The 20,242-nt window shown below is 53.5% G+C and overlaps 1 protein-coding gene across 1 annotated transcript in view; it reads left to right on the top strand.

Annotated features, from left to right (window-relative positions):
- WNT3A (Wnt family member 3A) overlaps positions 1-16,895 on the top strand; it is a 37,504-nt gene extending 20,609 nt beyond the window's left edge. The window contains exons 3-5 of the mRNA XM_039880301.1: positions 10,250-10,515; positions 16,103-16,584; positions 16,740-16,895. Of these exons, the coding sequence (XP_039736235.1) occupies positions 10,250-10,515; positions 16,103-16,582 (746 nt within the window). The 3' untranslated portion in view covers positions 16,583-16,584; positions 16,740-16,895. The remainder of the gene's footprint in view (positions 1-10,249; positions 10,516-16,102; positions 16,585-16,739) is intronic.
- Positions 16,896-20,242: the final 3,347 nt, after the last annotated feature.

The raw sequence follows: 20,242 nt of genomic DNA on the forward strand, positions 1-20,242 counted from the left end.
GGGAAGTCTAGATACCAATGGGCCTCAGGGACACCCATGTGGCTTCAGTGTCCCAGCTCCTTATACCTCCACATTCACTCTCCCTGTGCCCACTCTCCCCATATCTACTCTTCCTATGTCCACTCCCCCACGTCCACTCTACCAGGTCCACTCCCCCACACCCCCTCCCCATTTCTGCTCTCCCCACCTCTACTCTCCCACATCCACGCTCCTGTCTCTGCCCCTTGCTCCCTTGCTCCCCTGTCCAATCTCTCCCTCCCCTGCTCCTTCTCACATATCCCACCTCCTCTTTTTTGGGCTAGTTGACAATCGCCTCAGCCCCCAGCCCTCACCACTTGGTCTAAATGGGGCAGAGGCTTCCCTTCTCCCCTTCACAGCCATGGGGCTGAGAAATGTCTGGATCATTGTGGCTGAATGGGACAGAGGAAGGAGACTGCCAGGTGTCCCCGAGAGAAGCCAGCCTGGGAGGCCATTGTGGAGGCCCCCACAGCTCCCTGGCTGTGCTTTCTGTAATCAATCTGATTGGATTAGGGTCAGGGCAACCCTAATCGTGTCAGAGGTCACCCAGGCTTTGTGGTGGGCTCCACAGGGTGCCTGGCCACCCCTGCTGAGGCGGCTCTGTTGAACAGAGCTTAACACCACCTGCCTGGCTAGCTGAAGAGAGGGGCCCAGCCCCGTGTGTGAGCATGTGTGAGTGTGAGCACGTGTGTGTGCAGGGTTGTGAGGATATGAGGGGAAGAAAGTGTGCTCATAGCTCCTGCTTCCAGCATACACACACACACACACACACACACACACACACAAACACACACACTCCCTCTGCCTCTCTTCTTCCCTCTATCTTCCTTATCACAAACCTTCCCACACCTGCTTGGCCCAGAATCGGGGTTGCAGAAGGTGGGGTTGGGTGACAGAAGTGAGCCCCGGCGTGGAACAAGTGTCCCTCTCCTGCTTCGAAGGCAGCAGGACCACTCAACCTGCATCGTGGGGCAGAAAGCATTTGAAGAATTTTGAGAGCTTAGAGGCTGGTGCAGAATGGCTACTTATCTGTTCCCTGCCCCAGGAAGTTCCCTGTGCACCCAGAGGGCCAGCTTTCCCCAGAGCTGGCCAACACCCACTCTTGACCTCACAGGGGTGAAGGGGTGGGGAGGCTGAAGGGCAGGGAAACGGGTCTCAGAGCTCAGAACTCAGCAGACCCCTGGAGGAGAACTACCCAAGCTGAGCCCAGGGAGTGAGCACAGTGGAAGCAGTGGGCTCCAGGTCCGGGCCCGTGGAGGAGGCTCTCCTCTGGCATGTAGCTTTGTGAGCAGCTGGGTGGGACATTTTACCTGAGAGCAATGGAAGGGGCCTTGAGAAGTGAGTTGTCCTTGGTGGGGAGCGGCCCCCCGCTGCAGCATATAGTGACCCCAAGCACTTGGCGCCCTTGGTGCAAGCAAGGCCAGGAGCCTGTCACGTTAGAGTCCTGGTCGGTTCCCCAGGACCCCTGAGTCCCTCAGGCAAGGTCTGCAGGGTCAGTCAAGTTCTCAGCAGGTATGTATCCATCCCCAACCTTGTAGCCCTCTGCCTGTGCCCTTGGTTGGCCTGGGATAAGTTTCCCCCAACCCCAACTTTCCTTGTTCTCCTTGGGGATTGGGCTAGGGAGGAGCAGGAAGGGGATGAGCTGAGCCCCTTCCCTGGCCAGGCTCCAGGCGGTGGTCTGCTGCCTCCATGGGAGGCCCCAATGCAAGAGTGGGCTGGTCACAGGGCTCAGGAGGGGCTGGAGAGGAGGCTCCTGAGGGGGACTAATGTCCCCAACCCAGGTTATGACCCCAGACCTCCATCGGAAAGTGTTTCGGTGTGCAGTGGCGGGGCTGGGGGTGGGGGGGCTCCCCGTATATCATTAACTCCCCCCAGTGGGAGGGGGTGAAGGCGCCAGAGAAGCCCTGCAACACCCCACTGCGCCAGGCTCCGAGCACAATGTGCCCGCCAGGACGACAAGATTAAGCACAGAGAGAAGTGAAAATGCTGCTGGATTCACACGCCCGAGGGCCGTGTTCGGCGTGTGAACAACGCTCCCCGCACATACCTCCCGGTTGCTATGACCGGCTTGCTATGGCCTAATCGCCGACGAGGGGGAAATTCATATAAAATATCGCAGGCTATTGTGGGCCTAACGCGGCGTGACAGTGGCTCACAAAGCCAGATTCATTAGCCCCAGCAGGTAATCAGGACACCGGCCGGGCTACCGACAGGGCGGTGTCAGGGGCCGTGGCCACAGTGGGGCGCCAGCCGCATTCCGCTCTCAGGTGGCTCCGTCGGGATGCAGGATTACCAGATGCCATCGCGACCCCCCACCCCCACCCCCGCTGCCCAGCTCACTCTGGGACCAGGGAAGGTAGGCAGTGTGGAAGCGGGGGACGCTGGCCAGCTCTCATCCAGCAGAGCCACAGGCCATCCCTTGTCTTGGGGAATTGGTGGAGGGAGAGGTGCCAACCCACTGAACACTCTAGGAGTACCCTCAGCCCCTCACCTGCTGGGTTGGCAGAGCCTTGTAGAGTCCCCAGGCTACCAGGGAGGCTCGGAGAGGAGGCCAGGACCTTGTGTGTGTGCTGGGAATGCAACATGATTGAGGATACCCCATTTCTCTCTGGAACTCAGGGACCCACCAATGATGCTCTGCGGGCCAGTGGAGGCAGAGTGACCCATGGAGGACCCAGAGAGGCCTGAAGGTTAACACTGTCCAGAGGAGAGGTAGAGCCCAGGGGCTGCCCCCAGATGAGGGAGGAGGTCAGCCAGGAGGAGACTCTGACAGGCTAGTCCTGCACCTCCCAGGGAGGTCACATCCTACCCTGCCCTTGGCTGAGTCCCCACCTGGTCACCAGGCGACAACAACCAGGCCCCTCAGTTCCAGAGGCCAGTGATGGAGGGACTGACTTCGCATAGGGAAGGGGGAATGTGTCAGAGATCCCCCACAGTGGGATCCTCCCCTCCTACACACCTGCTGGGTCTGGCCACCATCTAGAGGAGGGGACTTACAAATCTAAGGCTGTAATGGAGCCTGGGGGCTCAGGCCAAGGATGCAGGGAAATCGCCTGGGACCCTTACAGGGATAGATGTCCCAGGCCCACCAGGGGGCCCACAGTGATGCACCACCTGGGTGACTGCATCCCTGAAGAGCTTCCCAAGGGGCCCACCTAGTGGACCCCACAGACAGAACTTCCCAGGAGCTCTATCTTGCTGTTCAGAGGTCACATTTAAATCACAGTCCCCTCCAGGAAACTCCACTGCCTGGGGTTCACCCTTGTTCTTCAGAAAGGCTACTCCAGTGTCTCCTTGGGCCAATGGGTTCCTCCCAGGAGCCCCAAGCTGTCCCCTCCTTCTCATCCAGTATTGGTGCCCCACAGCCTTCCCCTCTCAGGAGAGGACAGGTGGGTGTCCTCCACCCCACCATGGCAGTGGGTATGGGTCCAGCAGGGCAAGTGGGGTCTCAGACCCCTTGCTGGGGGTGCAGGAGCCTCTCCAGGGACCTTCTGCCTGGTCTCTGCACTCCTTGCTGTGCTGCCTGGGGCCTGTAGCTGACAGGCTCTGAGCCTCCTGCATGTTGCTGGGGCTGAGCAGAGCGCCCCTCTTTCTGCCCAGGCCTGTTCTCTCAAGAGTGATAAAAGATTCATGGCCCTGGCAGCGAGGGAGCGGGGGACGGGGGGGCAGCCTCCAGTCTGCTTTGCTATTGGTCTGGCTGAAGAAAGTTGGCTTGGGGACAGAGGTTGTGGCCTTTTTATCCACTTAGAATACAGTTGGTACTCAATAAATAGTTGCCAACTGACCAGCTTCATGGTGAAATGTGAAAGACAAGGCCCTTGGAATGATTTTTTGAAACTTTATTCAACGTATAGGACTTTAGAAATGTAGCCTCGTTTTGATGTTAAAAAATCTTTTTCTGAAATCATGATAGCTATTTTTTATATGTTTTGCCATCTCACAAAAAAGTAACAACTCTTGGCAGTCCTCTTTCAGTTCCCAAATGATCTCTAGGACTTCACAATCCCTGAATCCAAACCAGGAAATGGAATTGTTAAGACCCCTTTAGTTCTAAGTTCTGGGAGGTGAAGTAACCACCAAAGCCCATCTCACAGTGACACTCGCCTACCCACACCAAGGGCTTCACTGGCCTCAGCTATGATTGGCCCCACCTGGCAGCTCCTCCTGCCTTCCATCAGATGCCCAGCTCTTGCCACACAGGACTCTTTCGCCTGCACTAGACTCTCCCCATCCAACCACCATTCATCTGTAATCTATCTATCCATCCACCACCCATCCATCATCTACTATCCATCCATTGTCCATCTACCAACCAACCACTATCCACCATCTACCATCTATCCATCATCTACCATCCATCCACCCTTTATCCATCTATCCATCCACCATCCACCTATTCCCCCATCCATGCACCCATCTACACTCTAGGCACTGTCCACTAACCATCTATCCATCTACCATCCATCCGCTATGCACTCATCCCTCCCATGCCTGCCCCAAAGCTCATGTTTCCAAGCCTACTGGGTGTCCTCATTCTCCCTACTCTCTCTTTAATGAACTGTAAGTTCTCGAAGGCAGATGACTCAACACAGTCTAAAGCAAAGAACCTGACTTGCAACAGCAGAGCCTCCTGCTAGAGATATGGAAGGGTTCCTCTGCTCAATTCCTAGTCCTGAGTTTAGTGTATAGCTCATTATAGACTCAGATCCTGAATGGTGGATGGATGAGTGATTGGATAGGTGGTGGATGGATGGATGGATGGATGGATGGATGGATGGACGGATGGATGGGAGATAGGTGGAAGGAAGGATAGGTCATTGATACTTTGCATGAACTCAATGAATAATTGCTAATGAGACAATATCAATTTTCTGGGAAGATGGTTTTCCTGGTGGAAGATGCTTGTCTTAAAGAATGACTTTGTCATGCGATTTCCTCTCTTCTTCTTTTCTCACCCTGATCTCAGTGTGGGAATAAGAGTCCTGGGCCTGAACAGAGCAGGCCTGAGGTAGCTGAAGAAGTTTACCCAGGGTCCACCCCAGAGACAGGGCAAACTGGCAGCATTTGTCCCCAAGCACACGCTCCCTCTTCCTCTCTCGACAGCCATTAGGAGGAACTTATTTTGCTGGTGAGGGAGGTGCCTTCCCATGCAGGATGGCTCCCCTACCCCTCTGGAGTCACTCTGTTGTGTAAACAAAAGCCAGGGTCTGTGGATAAGAACTTGGCTGTGAAGGTTGGCTGCTGGGCTCCAGACCCTCTCCACCTACAACCTCAGAGGATCCCTGTCTCCTCCTCCGTAAACTGAGGCCACTCTAGGCAGTGGGTTGCAAACTTCCTATTTGAAACCCCTGTGAAAATCTGATCAAGGTAATGGATTCCCTACCCAGACAAACTCATGAGTTTTCAGACACATGCTGTCATTCCTGCTCACAGTTGCGGGAGGGTTATGAACTCCAGAAACCTGCCCCTGGCCCCTGGGTTAAAACCACCTGGCCTTCTGGGCAGTCTTCCTTCTGCATGGCCTTGGTGCATTTCAATTTCTCCTGAAAATAATTGTGGACTTAAAGACATTGCAGGAATGAGTACAGTCCCCCACCCAGGCCTCTCCCAGGACTGACATTGCACAAATCCAGCTGCATCCGTCAAAACTAAGTTATCCGGGCTCTTGTCCTTTGTGCCCTGGAGGCTGGGAGAAGCCTGCTCAGGTCTCTGGGTTTGTCTGGTGTTTCCCTACACTGCATGAATGTTACGCATCTTTGGTGAGAAAACTTGGCAAAGAGGTGTCCTCGGAGCACCTCTTGGGAAGGGAAGTGTGTGGAGTCTTTCTGTCTGTTGCATTGCTGCTGAGGGCCACCTCAGTCTCCCTGGTCAGGGGGGCCAGCCAGTTTTTCTAGTGCTGGATCAGTATCTCCGGGAACCGCTCAGGCCCATGCCTTCACTTTTAAAATGAACTTTCTTTGCCAGAACAAACTGAACCACGTTTTTTCTGAAACGTGAAGCAAAGGCTTCTTTTCTCCACAAACAAATTGAAGGGTGCCCCAGGATGTCCTCGGCCAGTGGGGACTTTACCTGAAGACGCCCGTTTTCATCTGGCAGAAGGGGAAATTAAGGCCCACGGTGGGGAGAGGGCATGTGGGGGGTTTGCACAACTAGCTGATGACAGAGCTGGACAGGAATGAGTTCAAGGGGGAGCTCCACAACACCCCCATCCCACATACCCTTCTCCTCAAGTGTGTCTGGTAGCCTTGGGCTGTTTGCCCAAATTTCCAAGCCCTTGTTGAGGGAGGGACCAAGCCCCCTTCCCTTATCTCCAGAGGAGCAGGTTGTGGGAAGGGGCTGGCAGAGAGGCAGAGACAGAGGCAGAACCAGGCTCCCTCTGCAGGAACCCACCCTGGGACCCCTGGACTGGAAGGCAGGCTCTGCCAGGACTGGGGGAGGGTATCCAGCCCTTAGACATCCTTGAGAAGGGCCCCAGGGGCCCTAGGAAGCTGAGAATGGAAGAGTGCAGTGGGGGGTGGGGGGGTGCTATGTGCAGAAGGTCCCTGAGTGCTGGGACATGTGCCCTGAGCTGTCCTGGGTGGGGTGGCCAAGAAAGCTGGCCCCTGAGGAGCCTGCAGGGCACCCCAATGACAGTCCCTAATCCAGGCTACATGGTGGGAGAGGAGGCACCAGACCTGGCCCTGGAGAGGCAAGAAAGTGAGGAGTTGAGACCCAGGGCCTGAGGAATGGGGAGGAGGCAGCCCAAGTCCTTGAGAACACAAAATTAGGGCGGGAGCTCAGCAGAGTGGAGGGACAGGATGGGAAAGGATCTGTGTTCAGTGCACACTGGCATTTATTCACTGAGGTGCCTTGGGGCAGCAGAAGGCACACAGGCTGACCTGATGGGTTGTATTATGTAAGAAAAACAGGGCGGAGGCTTCATGAGTCTTGGGGAGGCAACTGCCTGGCTGGTATTGGAGAAAGGGGGCGGTGAGGGGGACTGCCCTGGATCCATTCAAGAGTAAGCTGAGCAGGGAGGGGCAGAGAGTTGGGCTCCATGAAGTGGGCCTGCCCTAGTGGGCTCAGCCCCTCCCGAACATCCTGCCCCAGCCCAGGGCCCCTGTTCTCTACTCAGACCAGGTCCTTGCTCCCCAGCAATCATCTATGGGACCACTTGGTGCTCTGGGTTGGAAACAAACAGTTAGCAGGACATAGTCCCCACCTCTTGGGGCTTTCAGACCAAGTAGGTAAAGGAGGGAGCTCCCTTGGTGCCTGGGAGCTGGAGGGCTGCCGGGGCAAGGAGTGGACCACGCCTGGACTGCATGGCTGCAGGACCCTGTCTTGTGCCCTGAAGATGGGGGGTGAGGTGGGGGCACAGCAGATGCTGCATGAACAGAGGAACAGCTGGAAAGAACCTGAGGGAAGGACAGTAGCTGAGTGTGGCTGGCCAACAGGACCGGGAAGACAGCACTCAGGGAGGAGTTGGCCTGTGTGCCAGTCAAGAAAGGACATAGCGTCAAGAACTCAAGAAGGGACAAGGCAAGGCCAGCTGGGCATTGGACAAAGCACTGCGCCAGTGGCCTGTGTGTGTGTGCATGTACGTGTGCATGTGTGTTTGTGTGTCTGTGTGTGCTTGCATGTCTCTGTGTGATACACACATATGGATGAGGGAAGAAGCTGGAGGCTGGGGTGCAGGTCCCAACCCAGAGCCCCTTCTAGTCCCTGTGGGAGATGGTTAAGGCTGGACTCACCAGGAAGGGCTGGGTGGGCAGGATGGGCCTGCCCCGAGGGAGGACAGAGCAGCCTGCAGTCTGGGGTAGTCCCAAGCTGGCGGTGGGTGGCCTTCTGGATTTGTGGCTGGGTGCGGCCCAGAGTTTCCAGAAAGCAGAGAGAGTGCAGGCCTGCTCTGATCAGAGCTCAGGCAGGACACGCAGTGGCCAGGGCCTGCACAGGGCTGTCAGGAAGTGCTGGTAAATCCACAGAAAGCATCTCCTAAAGCAGGTGTGCTTGCTGCCAGATGGGGCCAGATGGCCAGCGGGAGGCCTGTGCAGAGGGCACTTCCTCCAAATATTCTGTCTGTGTGTTCTGGGTATCAGAGAAAATGTACATTTTTCAGTGACAGGTGTGTGTGGATATGAACAAAGCTGGGTGGGTGAGTGTGAGTGTGTGCATACATGGGCCTTGAGGCATACATCTCAGGTACAAACCTGGGAGCAGCCTGAAACCTCTGCTCACTTCCCAGGGTGGAGCCCATCTGCCTGTCCCCCTCCCAGGACAAAAGGCCGCTGGGCATTGAAGTGGGGCGAGGAGGCAGCAGCACCCCCCACACACACACCACCAATACTCTCCCATGGCCATAGGGAGCCCAGCAGGGTTCAGGCCTGCCTAGGGGGGTGGGGCACCTAGAAGAGCTCCAGGGGAACACAACAGGGCACTCCCCCAGCGCCCTGGTCAGTCCTGTTCCCACTTGTCCCCTGCTCCCTCCTCCCTCCTGCCAACCCAAGACCTAAGAAGAGACAGGGGCATAACCAGGAAAGGTGGAGTGCAGGACCCACATGAGGGTAGCAGAGACACCTAAGGGCACACCAGACACCAGAACTAAGCCAGGGTTCAGCCCAGGCCTGCTGGGCTCATTTTTAAATTCTTGTTAGTAGCAGGTAAGGTCCATGAGGCTATCCTTTTGTTTCTCCAGCATAGCTTGGCAAACAGCAGGCACCCCATACACCCGTGTGGAAAGCTGAGCTGAGTAGGGACCATTTGATCAATTCACACAGGACCCAGGGCAGCCCCAGACCCTGTTCTGCACCCAGAGCTATCTAAATGTTTGCACACACCCAAGAGGTGATGCATTCATCCCAGCAGCCAAAGCTCGGCTTGGGGTCTGGATCTGCAAGGCCAGATGGCCCTCACATGCCTGGTGCTTCCTTCTGGTCCTGCCAGCCTAGCAGAATCCCCCTGCCCCCTGTTTTACCTCCATCTGCTTCCTGCCTATCCTCCTGGACCAACCGTCCCAGGCTTCTGTCTACCAACGTCAGGCTAGGCCTCCCCTGACCCAGCACAGTCCAGGTGGACCTCCCTGGATGCCCACACATACCTTTGTGTGTTCCTGTTGCCTCACATGCTTCTTCTTTCCTAGCTGCAGCCCTCCTCCACTGCCCTTCTGCAAAACCGATGCTACTTCCTCTGACTCGGTTTCTCCATGTGTAGAAGCAGGAGGTTGCATGTAGGGGCCCAGGCAGTCCTAGTACTAGCTAGTGGATTAACAGGGGCCCAGAGGCCACCTCCTGGCAGGCTTCAGCATCCCTAGGCCTGGGCATGTGAAGCCAGCACAGAGTGAGGTGTGTACTGGGGCCAGTGGTCCAGGGTGGACAAAGGGAAAAATGTGTTCAGGTAGCAGCACGTGGGCCAGGAGCGACACTGTAGATGGGGGTCAGGCTTCTGGAAGCTCTGACTGCGAAGTCTGGGCAAGGGGACTGCACCCTGGCCATTGAGATGACTTTTGTCAGTCAGCATGATTATTTTGAGAAGTGTCATATTTTTTCCAATTAATTCTAAATAGAATCCCAGTTTATGGAAATGCCACAGTTTTTATAAGGATATAACTGACATATACATTTTATTAGTTTCAAGTGTGCAATATGATAATTTAATATGTGTATATATTGTGAAATGATCACCACAATAAGTATAGTTAACATCCATCACCACGCATAGTTACTATTTGTATGTGTGTGTGTGTGTGTGGTGATGACACTTAAGATCTACTCTCTCAGCTGCTTTCATATATACAATATTGTTCACTCTCCCATACATTACATCCCCAGAACTTATGCGTTATGCCAGTGTTTATCCATTCTCCTATTGATGGACATTCGAGAGCTGCAGGTTTGGGGCTGTTAAAGCGGCCCTGATATTTGCTTCCTGATTTTTGCGTGGACGCAGGCTTCCTGCGGGGGAAATACCTGGGAGGTAATGGCAGGGTCATGCGGTAACTGTTTTTTAGAAGCTGCGCGAGTTTCCCTCCAGCCAGCAGTGTGCAAGGTTCTCGCCAGCACTCGCTGTGATCTGATTACAGCGGTCCCTGCGCTTCCCAACAACGAGTAAAGTCCAGCCTCGCTTCTTGGGCTCCTTCTTTGAGGAAGCTCTCCCTCCTCCTTGGATCCTCCGGGGAGACGCATCCCTCTTCCCCCAGCCCTGCCACCCCACCCCGCCGCGCCAGGGGGCCCTGCCCACCGGGTGCCTCTCTCCACAGCCACGCGGGAATCTGCCTTTGTGCACGCCATCGCTGCCGCTGGCGTGGCCTTCGCGGTGACGCGCTCCTGCGCGGAGGGCTCCACCACCATCTGCGGCTGCAGCAGCCGCCACCAGAGCTCACCCGGAGACGGCTGGAAGTGGGGCGGCTGCAGCGAGGACATCGAGTTCGGCGGGATGGTGTCTCGGGAGTTCGCGGATGCACGGGAGAACAGGCCTGACGCCCGCTCTGCAATGAACCGCCATAACAACGAGGCGGGGCGCCAGGTACGTCCGCGGCCCCGTGTGTCCTGGGGAATGTACCCAATGTCCCTCCAACCATGGCCCTGCCTGTCCTAGGGGTGCTTTGACTACAGCCCTTCGCATCCTGGGGTGTTGGGAGGCACTCTGACCACACCCCTTGGAGAGGAAATAGAAGTTTCCTGAACAGTTGGGTGCTCTGGTCCCTTAAGTGATGTGGCCTGATGGGGGCAGGATGGCCGGCTGTCTGTGGTAGCCAAGCTGGGGGTCTGCTCACCTACCCAGGGCTGTCTGAAACACAACACTGTCCAGTTGCTTCGACAATGTCTAGGATATTCCCACAGAGTGCCAGGTCCACTTCTGGAGTTGGGGTCACCGGGAAGGGGAGACAGGATAAAGGCCTGCCTTGCAGGAGCTCCTGCAAGTACAGGAGGAGAGACTGCCAGGCGGCTACCGTGCAGCATGGGAAGTTCTGTGATGAGGAAATGCACAAACACGGTGACCCTGCACAGCGCAAGGCACAGACCCAGGCTAGAGTCTTCTCAAAAAAGACTTTCTGCTGGCAAGGATAGTGAGTGAGGACATGCAGAGTGATGGCAGTTGACTAGGTGGTGGAGGCCTGGGAAGATTCTGAGCTACCCAGAAGTGAGCCTACACATCAGTTAGTCTGGGTAGAGTATGGAAAACAGAGGAAGAAAGAGAATTTGGGGAGCGGAGAGGTTGCCAAGGACCAAGATGTGAAAGGCTTTGTGAGCCCTGCTAAAAAGGACTGGGTCAGAAGGTCAGTGGGGGACTGATGAAGGACTGGCTGCTGATGAGAAGTGACTAGTGTAGGGACCAAGGGGTGTCCAGTAGATTAAGCAACACAAAGATGGCACTGGCTTTGGCCAGTGGAACCAGGGGATTGCAGGGGATTGAACAGGGACATTCAACTTCTAAATGGGGACTAGGTGACTCAGACTCATCTTCCTGCTGAAGACAAATACAAATGCAAGATGGAATATAAAAAGCACCTTGTTGAAAGTATAGGATGCTCACCTGTATATAGTGATCCAGTTTATCACAGGGAAGAGAGTGCAGTGCAGAGGTGGAAATGGACTTTTCAATAAATAGTGCTCAGTCAATTGAATAACAATATGGAAAAAAATAACCTTGACCCTTACGTCACACCATATATAAAATCAATTACAAAGAAACCCAAATGAGAAAGGTAAAACCAAAAAAGTTTAGAAGAAAACATAGGAGAGCATCTTTGTGACCTTGAGGTAGACTAAGATTTCTTAAACAGGCTGAAGAAAAATATAATTATGTGGACTGTATTAAAATTAAGAATGTCTATTCATAAAAAGACCACTATGAAACTGAAAAGGCAGCCCACACAGAAGATGACAGATCTCAAAAAAAAATATGAAAGCTATAATATCAAAAGAACTCCACAAATCAATAAGAGAAAGACAGATAACCCAATAGAAAAGTTGGCTAAAGAATGGGAAGTCTTTTCACAAAAGAACATATAGAAATGGCCAATAAATATAGAGAAAGGTGCACAATATCATTAGTCATCAAGGAAATGCAATCAGAATTGGTGCCCTGAGGAGGGGAGGACAACAAGTGGAAGAGAGCATGATGGGAGTTTCTGAGGAGCTGGTGATTGTGAAATTTGTCATGTTTTGGCTTACGACATATATACATTTTCATATGTATATTACACTTCCATAAAATTATTTTTAAGTTTCAAATAACTAACCATAAAGTGAGGAATTAGCAGCCTTAGGTCCAGGAGAAGACAGGACTCTGAGCCTGGTACCCGGGGTAGCTTTTGTCTCGGGGTCATTTGCTGACGTGGAAGAAAGTGCACACACTGAGCTACACTTCTGGCAGCCTCACGGAGCTAAGGGGCCCACCAAGGGTAATCTTTCCTCAGTTTAGGCTGGGACCCTAAGGAGCAAAGGAAAACCAGAAGTAGACCAGCTCTTGTGCATATGTGCAGGCTAGAAAAATCAAGACCAGAGAATGGATTAAGATGATCTCAAATGCCAGTAATCTCACGCTCTGGAAAAAGCACACAAATTCTCTTTGGAGGATGATAACCTTAAGCCAGGCTGAAAATTGTTTCTACAAATAATTTTTCAAACACAATATCCAACACATAAGCAAAGATAACTTGTCACAAGAGCTGATGATGCAGTAAATGAGTGGTAATCAATGAAAACAGAAACAAGACTCCAAATACTGGAATGATTAGACACAGCTTATCAGAAAAAAATATGCTCACTTAAGTTCACACAGCTAAAATGCAAGTTTAAACATTTCAGCAGGGAACTGGAAACTATAAAAATAATATAATAAATTTGACAAAGAATCACATAGAAATTGTAGAAGTGAAGAACAAATGAAGACTTCCAATTAAAGACAACAAAGCAACCACAAGCGTTTCCCTCTGCACCCTCCTAGACACCTGCTGAAATGACAATGAATAAATTTTAACATAAATAAATAGACTCTCAGGAACATGGAAAACCGAAGAGGTGACAATGGCAACACAATTTTGAAAGCTGAAAAGCATATAGAAAAATACCCAGTGTCTTAGTAGACCCAAGAAAGTTTAAACCAGTAGACTTAAACCAGTAGAGGAGAAATCTGAGAACCAACCCAGGAATTACTAGTATCAGGTATCTTGAGAAGCAGAAGTAAATATGCAGCTGAAAACAGGATGATTGGTTGAAAGTCTATTTTAAAAGCACTATTTAATGCACCAGCTCTTCTATCCTACTCCTTGCCCTCAGTCAACACCCCTCCTTTCTCAGAAGTCTGCAGGCTTGTTCTCTAAAAAGAGTAAAATGGGGTGTCTGGACTGCGGGGCCCCATACACAGCTGAGGGTGAAGCTCCCCGAGTGAAAATAGTCTAGGTACACATTTCTCTTCCTAATCTCCTAATACTACAGTGAAACTCAATCACCTTCCGGAGAGGAGAACGGAAGGTTCTCCCCTGGAAATGAGACGAAGCCAGGAGAAGAGACTTAAAGATACTGACTTGGGGGTTCTCCAATGAAATAATGTGGCCAGGTCATTCTGGAACAAGAGCCCAAGTTGACGAGTTCCACCCAGGCACAGGAGCTTCCAACAAGAATTTTAGTGTCCCACTTTTCAATATGAGCAGACAGCCAAGAACTGCCAGATACCCAAGGAAGTCTCCAGCAACCATAAAGGTAAAGAGCAAAACAAAGAAACAAGATCCACACTTATGAGAAAGAGACAATGGAAAGAGTGATAAAAATTTCAAAAAACTATTACTAGCCCCAGAGAGATAAGAGAACATACTAAATCCATAAAACTGGAACAGGATGTTAATTTAGAATAACATTCGGAGGGGGAAAAAAAGAGCTCTTAGCAGTTAGGAAATAGGACAGCCGAAACAAAACTCTCAGCAGAAACATTGGAAGATAGTTGAAACACCCTTCTACAAAGTAGAGGAAAAAAGACAAGGAGGCGAAAAATAGGAAAGAATAGAAAATATGGAGGCACTGTCCAAAAGAGACACAAAGAAGAGAAAGTTGGCATAGAAAAAAGGCAGGAAGCTTCCAGGACTGGCGATCACAAGTTTCAGACTACACAGGCCCAGAGAGTGCCTGGCACAAGAAAGGGAGACCCACATCAAGGCGATGGCACAGACATGCCCTCCAGGCATCCCAGGAGAAGGTCAGGTTCATGCAAGGTGTCAAGAGTGGAATGACATCAGAGATTCCGAGTATATAAATGCCAGAATGAAATGGAGTGATGCTTTCAGGAATTTTATACCCAGCTAAATCATCTTTTCAACTCTTCAAGTAGAAAAGATTTGTTTCCAGACATTTACATTTCATAAAATTTACTGGAAGGCCTCTCAAAAAGATGTCCCCAAGTTGATATCAATAGGATACTTGGTGTGTTTGAACATCTAGAAGAGGATATTTAGACAATTAAGGGAGAGCTTAAGACAGAATCCATGACATGAGTATTTAAAATCCCACAATAAAACATCTTGTAGGAAAGAAAGAGTAATTGTAACATATCACATGGCTCCACTGAGTATGACATTGACCAGTGCCGATACCATCAGCCCTAAATACTGATCCAACTGGAAGTATGCTCTAGTTCCTAGGGTAGGAAGAGGGTAGGGAAAGTGTGCATTGGCGTGGAGTGCTGAGAGGTCCATAGACAATGCCAAACATTGAGAAACCAAGAAGCAGCACACAAGCGTCGATTAGAGGTTCATGAGAGGCACATAGCACTACCTCGGGAGGTCAGGAAAGCACTAGTGAGAGTGGGTGCAGAACTCTGGTTTTTAACAGGTCTTAGGAAACATTGGGGTCTTTAGAGTAGGTGCTAATATATGTTTGATAAAGTAAGACTAAAACAAGAGACTGAGGAAGCAGAGATGGGAAGTGGGGGCTCCTCTTTGGCAAAGCTTGGCTACAAAAGAGAAGAGAATGAAGGTTAGTCAGAAATGAACTGGGTGTGGGGTGCAACTCAAATGCCTGAGGAAAGGGCCAGTATGAGAAAGAAGAGTTGAAGAAACAGCAGGAAGAGGAGGACAGGGTAGGGGCAGAGTCTGGATGCGGAGCTCACCTGAATGAAGTCTTAGTCCAATACTATCCAATAGGAGTATAATGGGAGCCATATTTGAAAAGAAAACAGCTGACATTCACTTTAATACTAAATTTTATTTAACCCACTATATCCAACATATTGTCATTTCAATAATGCAATCGATATGACAATCATGCATAAGATATTCTTCTTACATGAAGTCTGGAGACTTATTGTGACCCAGTGTGTGGTCTGCACTCATGGTATCTCTCAGTTTGGACCGGCCAGGGATTTCTGGTGTCAGTGCCCACCATGGTGGACAGTGCAGTTTTAGGTCTGATTACATCACCCCACCTCCACCTTTTCCCAGAGAGGAGGAAAGAGAACCTGCGGTCCCTGCTGCCCACAGAGAGAAATACACACTCATTGGCCAAGCCTCACCTGCTGTCAGCCCTCAGGTCTCCAAGGCCCTCACAGCTTTGTCTCCTACACGGCTTCTCTCCTCCTCTTTGCACTCCCCTACGGTTCAAGAACCCAGTTTCCTGGGGCCTGAAGGTGCCCAGTGCAAGGCACCCCCATTACCTATGCTCAGGTAGCCCCCAGCCTTGCCAGCAGCCCACATATACCTCCTCTGGGCCTCTGTCTTGGGTTCTCCAGGTCTGAATTAGTGCCCTTCTTCCACATGCCTGCACTTACATCATCACAGGTTACAGTCCTTCACTCTGTCATACATGCTGAAGAATTAGACCCAGCGTTTAAAAGAGCAGGGAGGCTCCCAGGCCCGCCCCCAGGGATCTCAGGTTGGCTAGGGGAGGCACACTGAAGGGAGTGACACTGGAAGGGGATGGCGCTGTGGGACCCAGGGAGAAGGCACCTGCTCCACCTGTAAGTCCTAGATGCTTTATGGAGCAGGCAAGTGGGCTGGGTTTGCCAGGTGGGAGTGGGAGTGGGGACTGCAGGCCAGGAGCACAGTCCAGGGAAATGGCCTCCAACAGACGCACCGGGCTTAGGACGGGCCTGACGCTCTCTGCCCGCGATCCTGCAGGCCATCGCCAGCCACATGCACCTCAAGTGCAAGTGCCACGGGCTGTCGGGCAGCTGCGAGGTGAAGACTTGCTGGTGGTCGCAGCCCGACTTCCGCGCCATCGGCGACCTCCTCAAGGACAAGTACGACAGCGCCTCGGAAATGGTGGTGGAGAAGCACCGCGAGTCCCGCGGCTGGGTGGAGACGCTGCGGCCGCGCTACACCTACTTCAAGGTGCCCACGGAGCGCGACCTGGTCTACTACGAGGCCTCGCCCAACTTCTGCGAGCCCAACCCCGAGACCGGCTCATTCGGCACGCGCGACCGCACCTGCAACGTGAGCTCGCCGGGCATTGACGGCTGCGATTTGCTGTGCTGTGGCCGCGGCCACAACGCGCGCGCGGAGCGGCGCCGGGAGAAGTGCCACTGCGTCTTTCACTGGTGCTGCTACGTGAGCTGCCAGGAGTGCGCGCGCGTCTACGATGTGCACACCTGCAAGTAGTGGTGCGCGCCTGGCGCGGGAGGCGGGGCTCCTCCCTGGATTGGGGTGGGGAGGGGCGGTGAGGCTCCAGGGGTGAGGCTCAAGGGTGGGGGCGGGACCCTCTCTGGGGACGGGGCTCCCAGGCTAGAGACTCAGCCCGCCCGCCCCTCCAACCCAGCCCACCTATAAGGTTCCGTCCACTCCACCTCCCTGTGCAGAGCAGTTCACCTGGCAGAACAGCCGCCGAGAACATGTGGGATGGCATCCTATCCTTCCACCTCCTCCTCTGAAGTCTGGGGACAGCCCTCCAAGTCTGGCGCTCTGGAAAGTTTCAGGCTCCTGGAGGCCTGTAGCACTCCTTCCTCAGCCTGTCATCTGCCACCGCTCCTGACCAGGAGCCCTACCGAGGACCCACGCCCTTCAGAGCCCTAGGAACCAGCTGGGCCTGGGGGAAGGTGGGGCCTGGCTTCAGGACCCGAGCAGGAGGCTGGGCCCTGAGATCTGGCTCTGCCCTGGCTGCTAGGTGCAGGGCATCAGACAGCCAGGCACTCTTCCCAGTGAGTGTTCCTGCTGTCGCCCAGGCCCTGCCCAGGCTCACTCTCGACCTGGTCAGCCTGCACGGCAGTGCCCTCTGCTTTGTGGCTGATGGAACATCCCACTGTGGGGTCCTTCCACCTCCTTCCCTCAGGTCTCCCACCTGCACCCCATCCCATCCACAAGAGAGGAGCGTAGCCTCCCGTCCTATCCTCCCTCTTGGCCTCCGCACCTCTCCCACCTCCCTTGTCCACAGCCCAGATCCCAAGTCTGCCCATGGCCACTGACCCACTTCGCCACAGCTCCATCATTCTGTCTTGGAGGCCCATTTGGGTGGGGTGGAATGGTTTGGGAGGTTTTGGTGGAAGGAGCCATGCCCATGTTGAAGACAAAGGACCCACAGCCCTCAGAGGAGTGATCTCCCCTCTTAGCCCTTATGGTTAAGACTGACCCCTGGGTCATCATGCCACAGCTATGGTGTGCCAGACTGCCACACTGGCCACCTGGAGCAGCTGGCTGGCTGCTTGGCCCTCTCACCTTCTGACTCATCCATCCAGCCCAGGAAAAAGAGGCTGCTGGACCCCTCAGCCACTGCTGACGCCAGGCCTCTCCTCACTCAGCCTCTGCCACTGTGAAACATCCCCCAGCCTGCAATCCCCAAGGGCCCACCCTCCAGGCAGGGGGAGGAAACAGGCAAGGCAGGGATGACCAGCATGCTGCCAGGACTTGACCTTCCTGTGCCTTGAATTTTACATTTTTGGTTTTAATTTTATTTCCGATGCTGCTATATCCACCATACACTGGAGCTAGACAGATGTGTTGTTTTTTTTTTTCCTTTTCTTTCTATGAAAGAAATTATTTTAGTCATAGCTTGTGAGTTTTAAACAATGGGGAAGTAAAAGACAAAAAAAAAAAAACAGAAACAACCAAATGCTGTGAATCGTGCTGGATTTCTGGTGGTAGGTTGGCAAGGCACAGGGGTTGGATTGGCAGTGGCCTCTGGGACAGGAACACCCATTGGCCATGGGAGGAGGTGTTTGGCATGCACCTTGGGGACTTCTTCATGGTCTCTAAAGAATGGCATTACAGGTGAAGGAAGAGGAACGATCACACCAAGGAAAGGAGGACACAGCCAGTGGTGCTGAGGTCTAGACCTGGCAGAAGGCTCTGGGAGGGGTACAGAGAAGGAGAAGGAGGCCTGCCTGCTGCAGGGGCCATGCAATGCAGTGAGCAGGACCCAGTGCAGCCCCAGTGGGCAGGGTCCCTGCAAAAGTCAGTGGTGCAGGGGAACATCCATTAAGTCAGCCGCAAGCCACTTCCCCAAACATCCATGATGTGCTTCACTCAGCTGACATTTCAGTGCTGCCTATAGGGCCACCCCTCTGTATTTGGAGGCATGGCCCATGTGTGGGTCCCCATTGTGGGAACCCAGCCTGTCTGGGAGACAAGAAACAACCCCTCAACCAAAGGCTTGCCCGGCAGAGGCCTAGAAGTCACCCATGTCCACCCTCATTGGGTCTACATGGGACAGTGCTGGGTGTGGCCTCTGGAAGCAGAGGCTACAGGAGCCAAGGTAAGGGACCCTTCCCCAGGCCACACTTTTGCTTCGCCAAGCCCGGCACAAGGTACCTGCACCTCTCTCTGCCCTTTCATAGTTCCTGCCACCACCTCTGAGCCCTGCTCTGATAGCCAGCCTCAGAGTGAAAGAGAGAGCTGAGGAAGAGGTGGGGGTGGGCATGCTCGGACAGGTGGAGGGTGAGGGACATGAAAAGGAAACAGAGAGCAGGAGGCCTAGCTCCTACCTTTTCAAATCTCAGGCCCAGCATGGCCACTTTGCCTGGGCCATTTGCTGGAAGGAGCAGGAGAGTCCTGGACAGAGGTGTGCAAATGTAGGGTGGGCAGGGGGATCCACTCTGGACCAAAACCTGTGCTGGGAGAAAGGTCGGGGAGGGTGTGGGGAGCTGCCTGGTGAGTGGAGTGGACTTCCATATGAGTGAAGGAGACAAGAGAAAGCCTGGTGGTGGGAGGTCATGGTCCTGTTCATCAAGACAGGACCTGGGGAGACCCCCAGCCTGCCCCTCCATTCCTTACTGGCCACAGAGTCCTCGCTAGAGGTTCCGAGCCACTGAAGAGAGAGCTGGATGGGACCCAGTGGAGCAAAGGGACAGAGGACAGACCCAGGGCTCAAGGCTCCCAGTATCCCTCCCCTCACACTCAAAATTCTGCATCAGCAGCCAGGCCCTCACAGGCTGATACCCGCCACGTCCTGCCCCAAGCTCTCAACCTCAGGGCAGCTGCTCCCCCACCAGGCCCACTCCAGGCTGGATCACCCACTGCCATAGCTGACCATCAGAGATTCTCAGCCAGGACTCCAAGGGGTCAGCTGGGGCCAGATGGGCTGCGGGCAGATGCTCTGTACAGAAAGAACTGGTGATTGAGTGCACAGGGCAGCAGCCGAGGCTGGAGCACAAGTGGCAATCTCCTATGGCAATCCCATGGGGGTTGAGTCATCAGCTGGACTCCTGCAGCCCACCAGGCCATGCTGGACAACAGAGCCCAACAGACACTCTACACAGATGTCAGGCCCTGGAGGTGAGGGCGACAGGTGCTTTATTGAGCTACCCACACAGGCGTGTCCAGTCTACAGTGCAGATAGCACAGATGTGCAGTACCTGAGTCAGGAGCTGAGCAGGAGCCACCCTAATTAGCACCTGCTGGGAACCAAGGGCCGGGGGCTCCTCAGATGAAAGGGCCAGAGAGCCAGGTTGGGCAGGGGTGGGGCTGGCCTGTGAGGGAAGATAAGCCAGTTCCACACCCGGGGGTCCATGCAGAAGTGAGTTCTGCCTGTCCAGGCCCCCACACCTGTGAGTCACAGGACTACAAACCCCAAGCACCCAGGCTCTGTCTGGCTAGGGCACAGAGAAAGGATGGCACTGGCCTGAGGACACACAGAATGTCTCAGGATCCCACTCTGACCTCTGAATGCTGGGACCTGAGGCTCTCCCTGCCCCTACAGGCTAGGGAGCAGAACTACTGTGGAGATGCTCTCAGCTCTCTATAAGGTGAGGCAGCGGGCTGACCTAGAGGGCGTGCCTCCATCCCTACCGCCATGGTTCCAGGGTGTAGAGAGGCAGAACTCCACCAGAA

The sequence above is a fragment of the Pteropus medius genome, unplaced genomic scaffold (genome assembly GCF_902729225.1).
Source record: "Pteropus medius unplaced genomic scaffold, Ma_sr-lr_union100, whole genome shotgun sequence".
In the NCBI taxonomy this organism is placed as follows: domain Eukaryota; kingdom Metazoa; phylum Chordata; class Mammalia; order Chiroptera; family Pteropodidae; genus Pteropus; species Pteropus medius.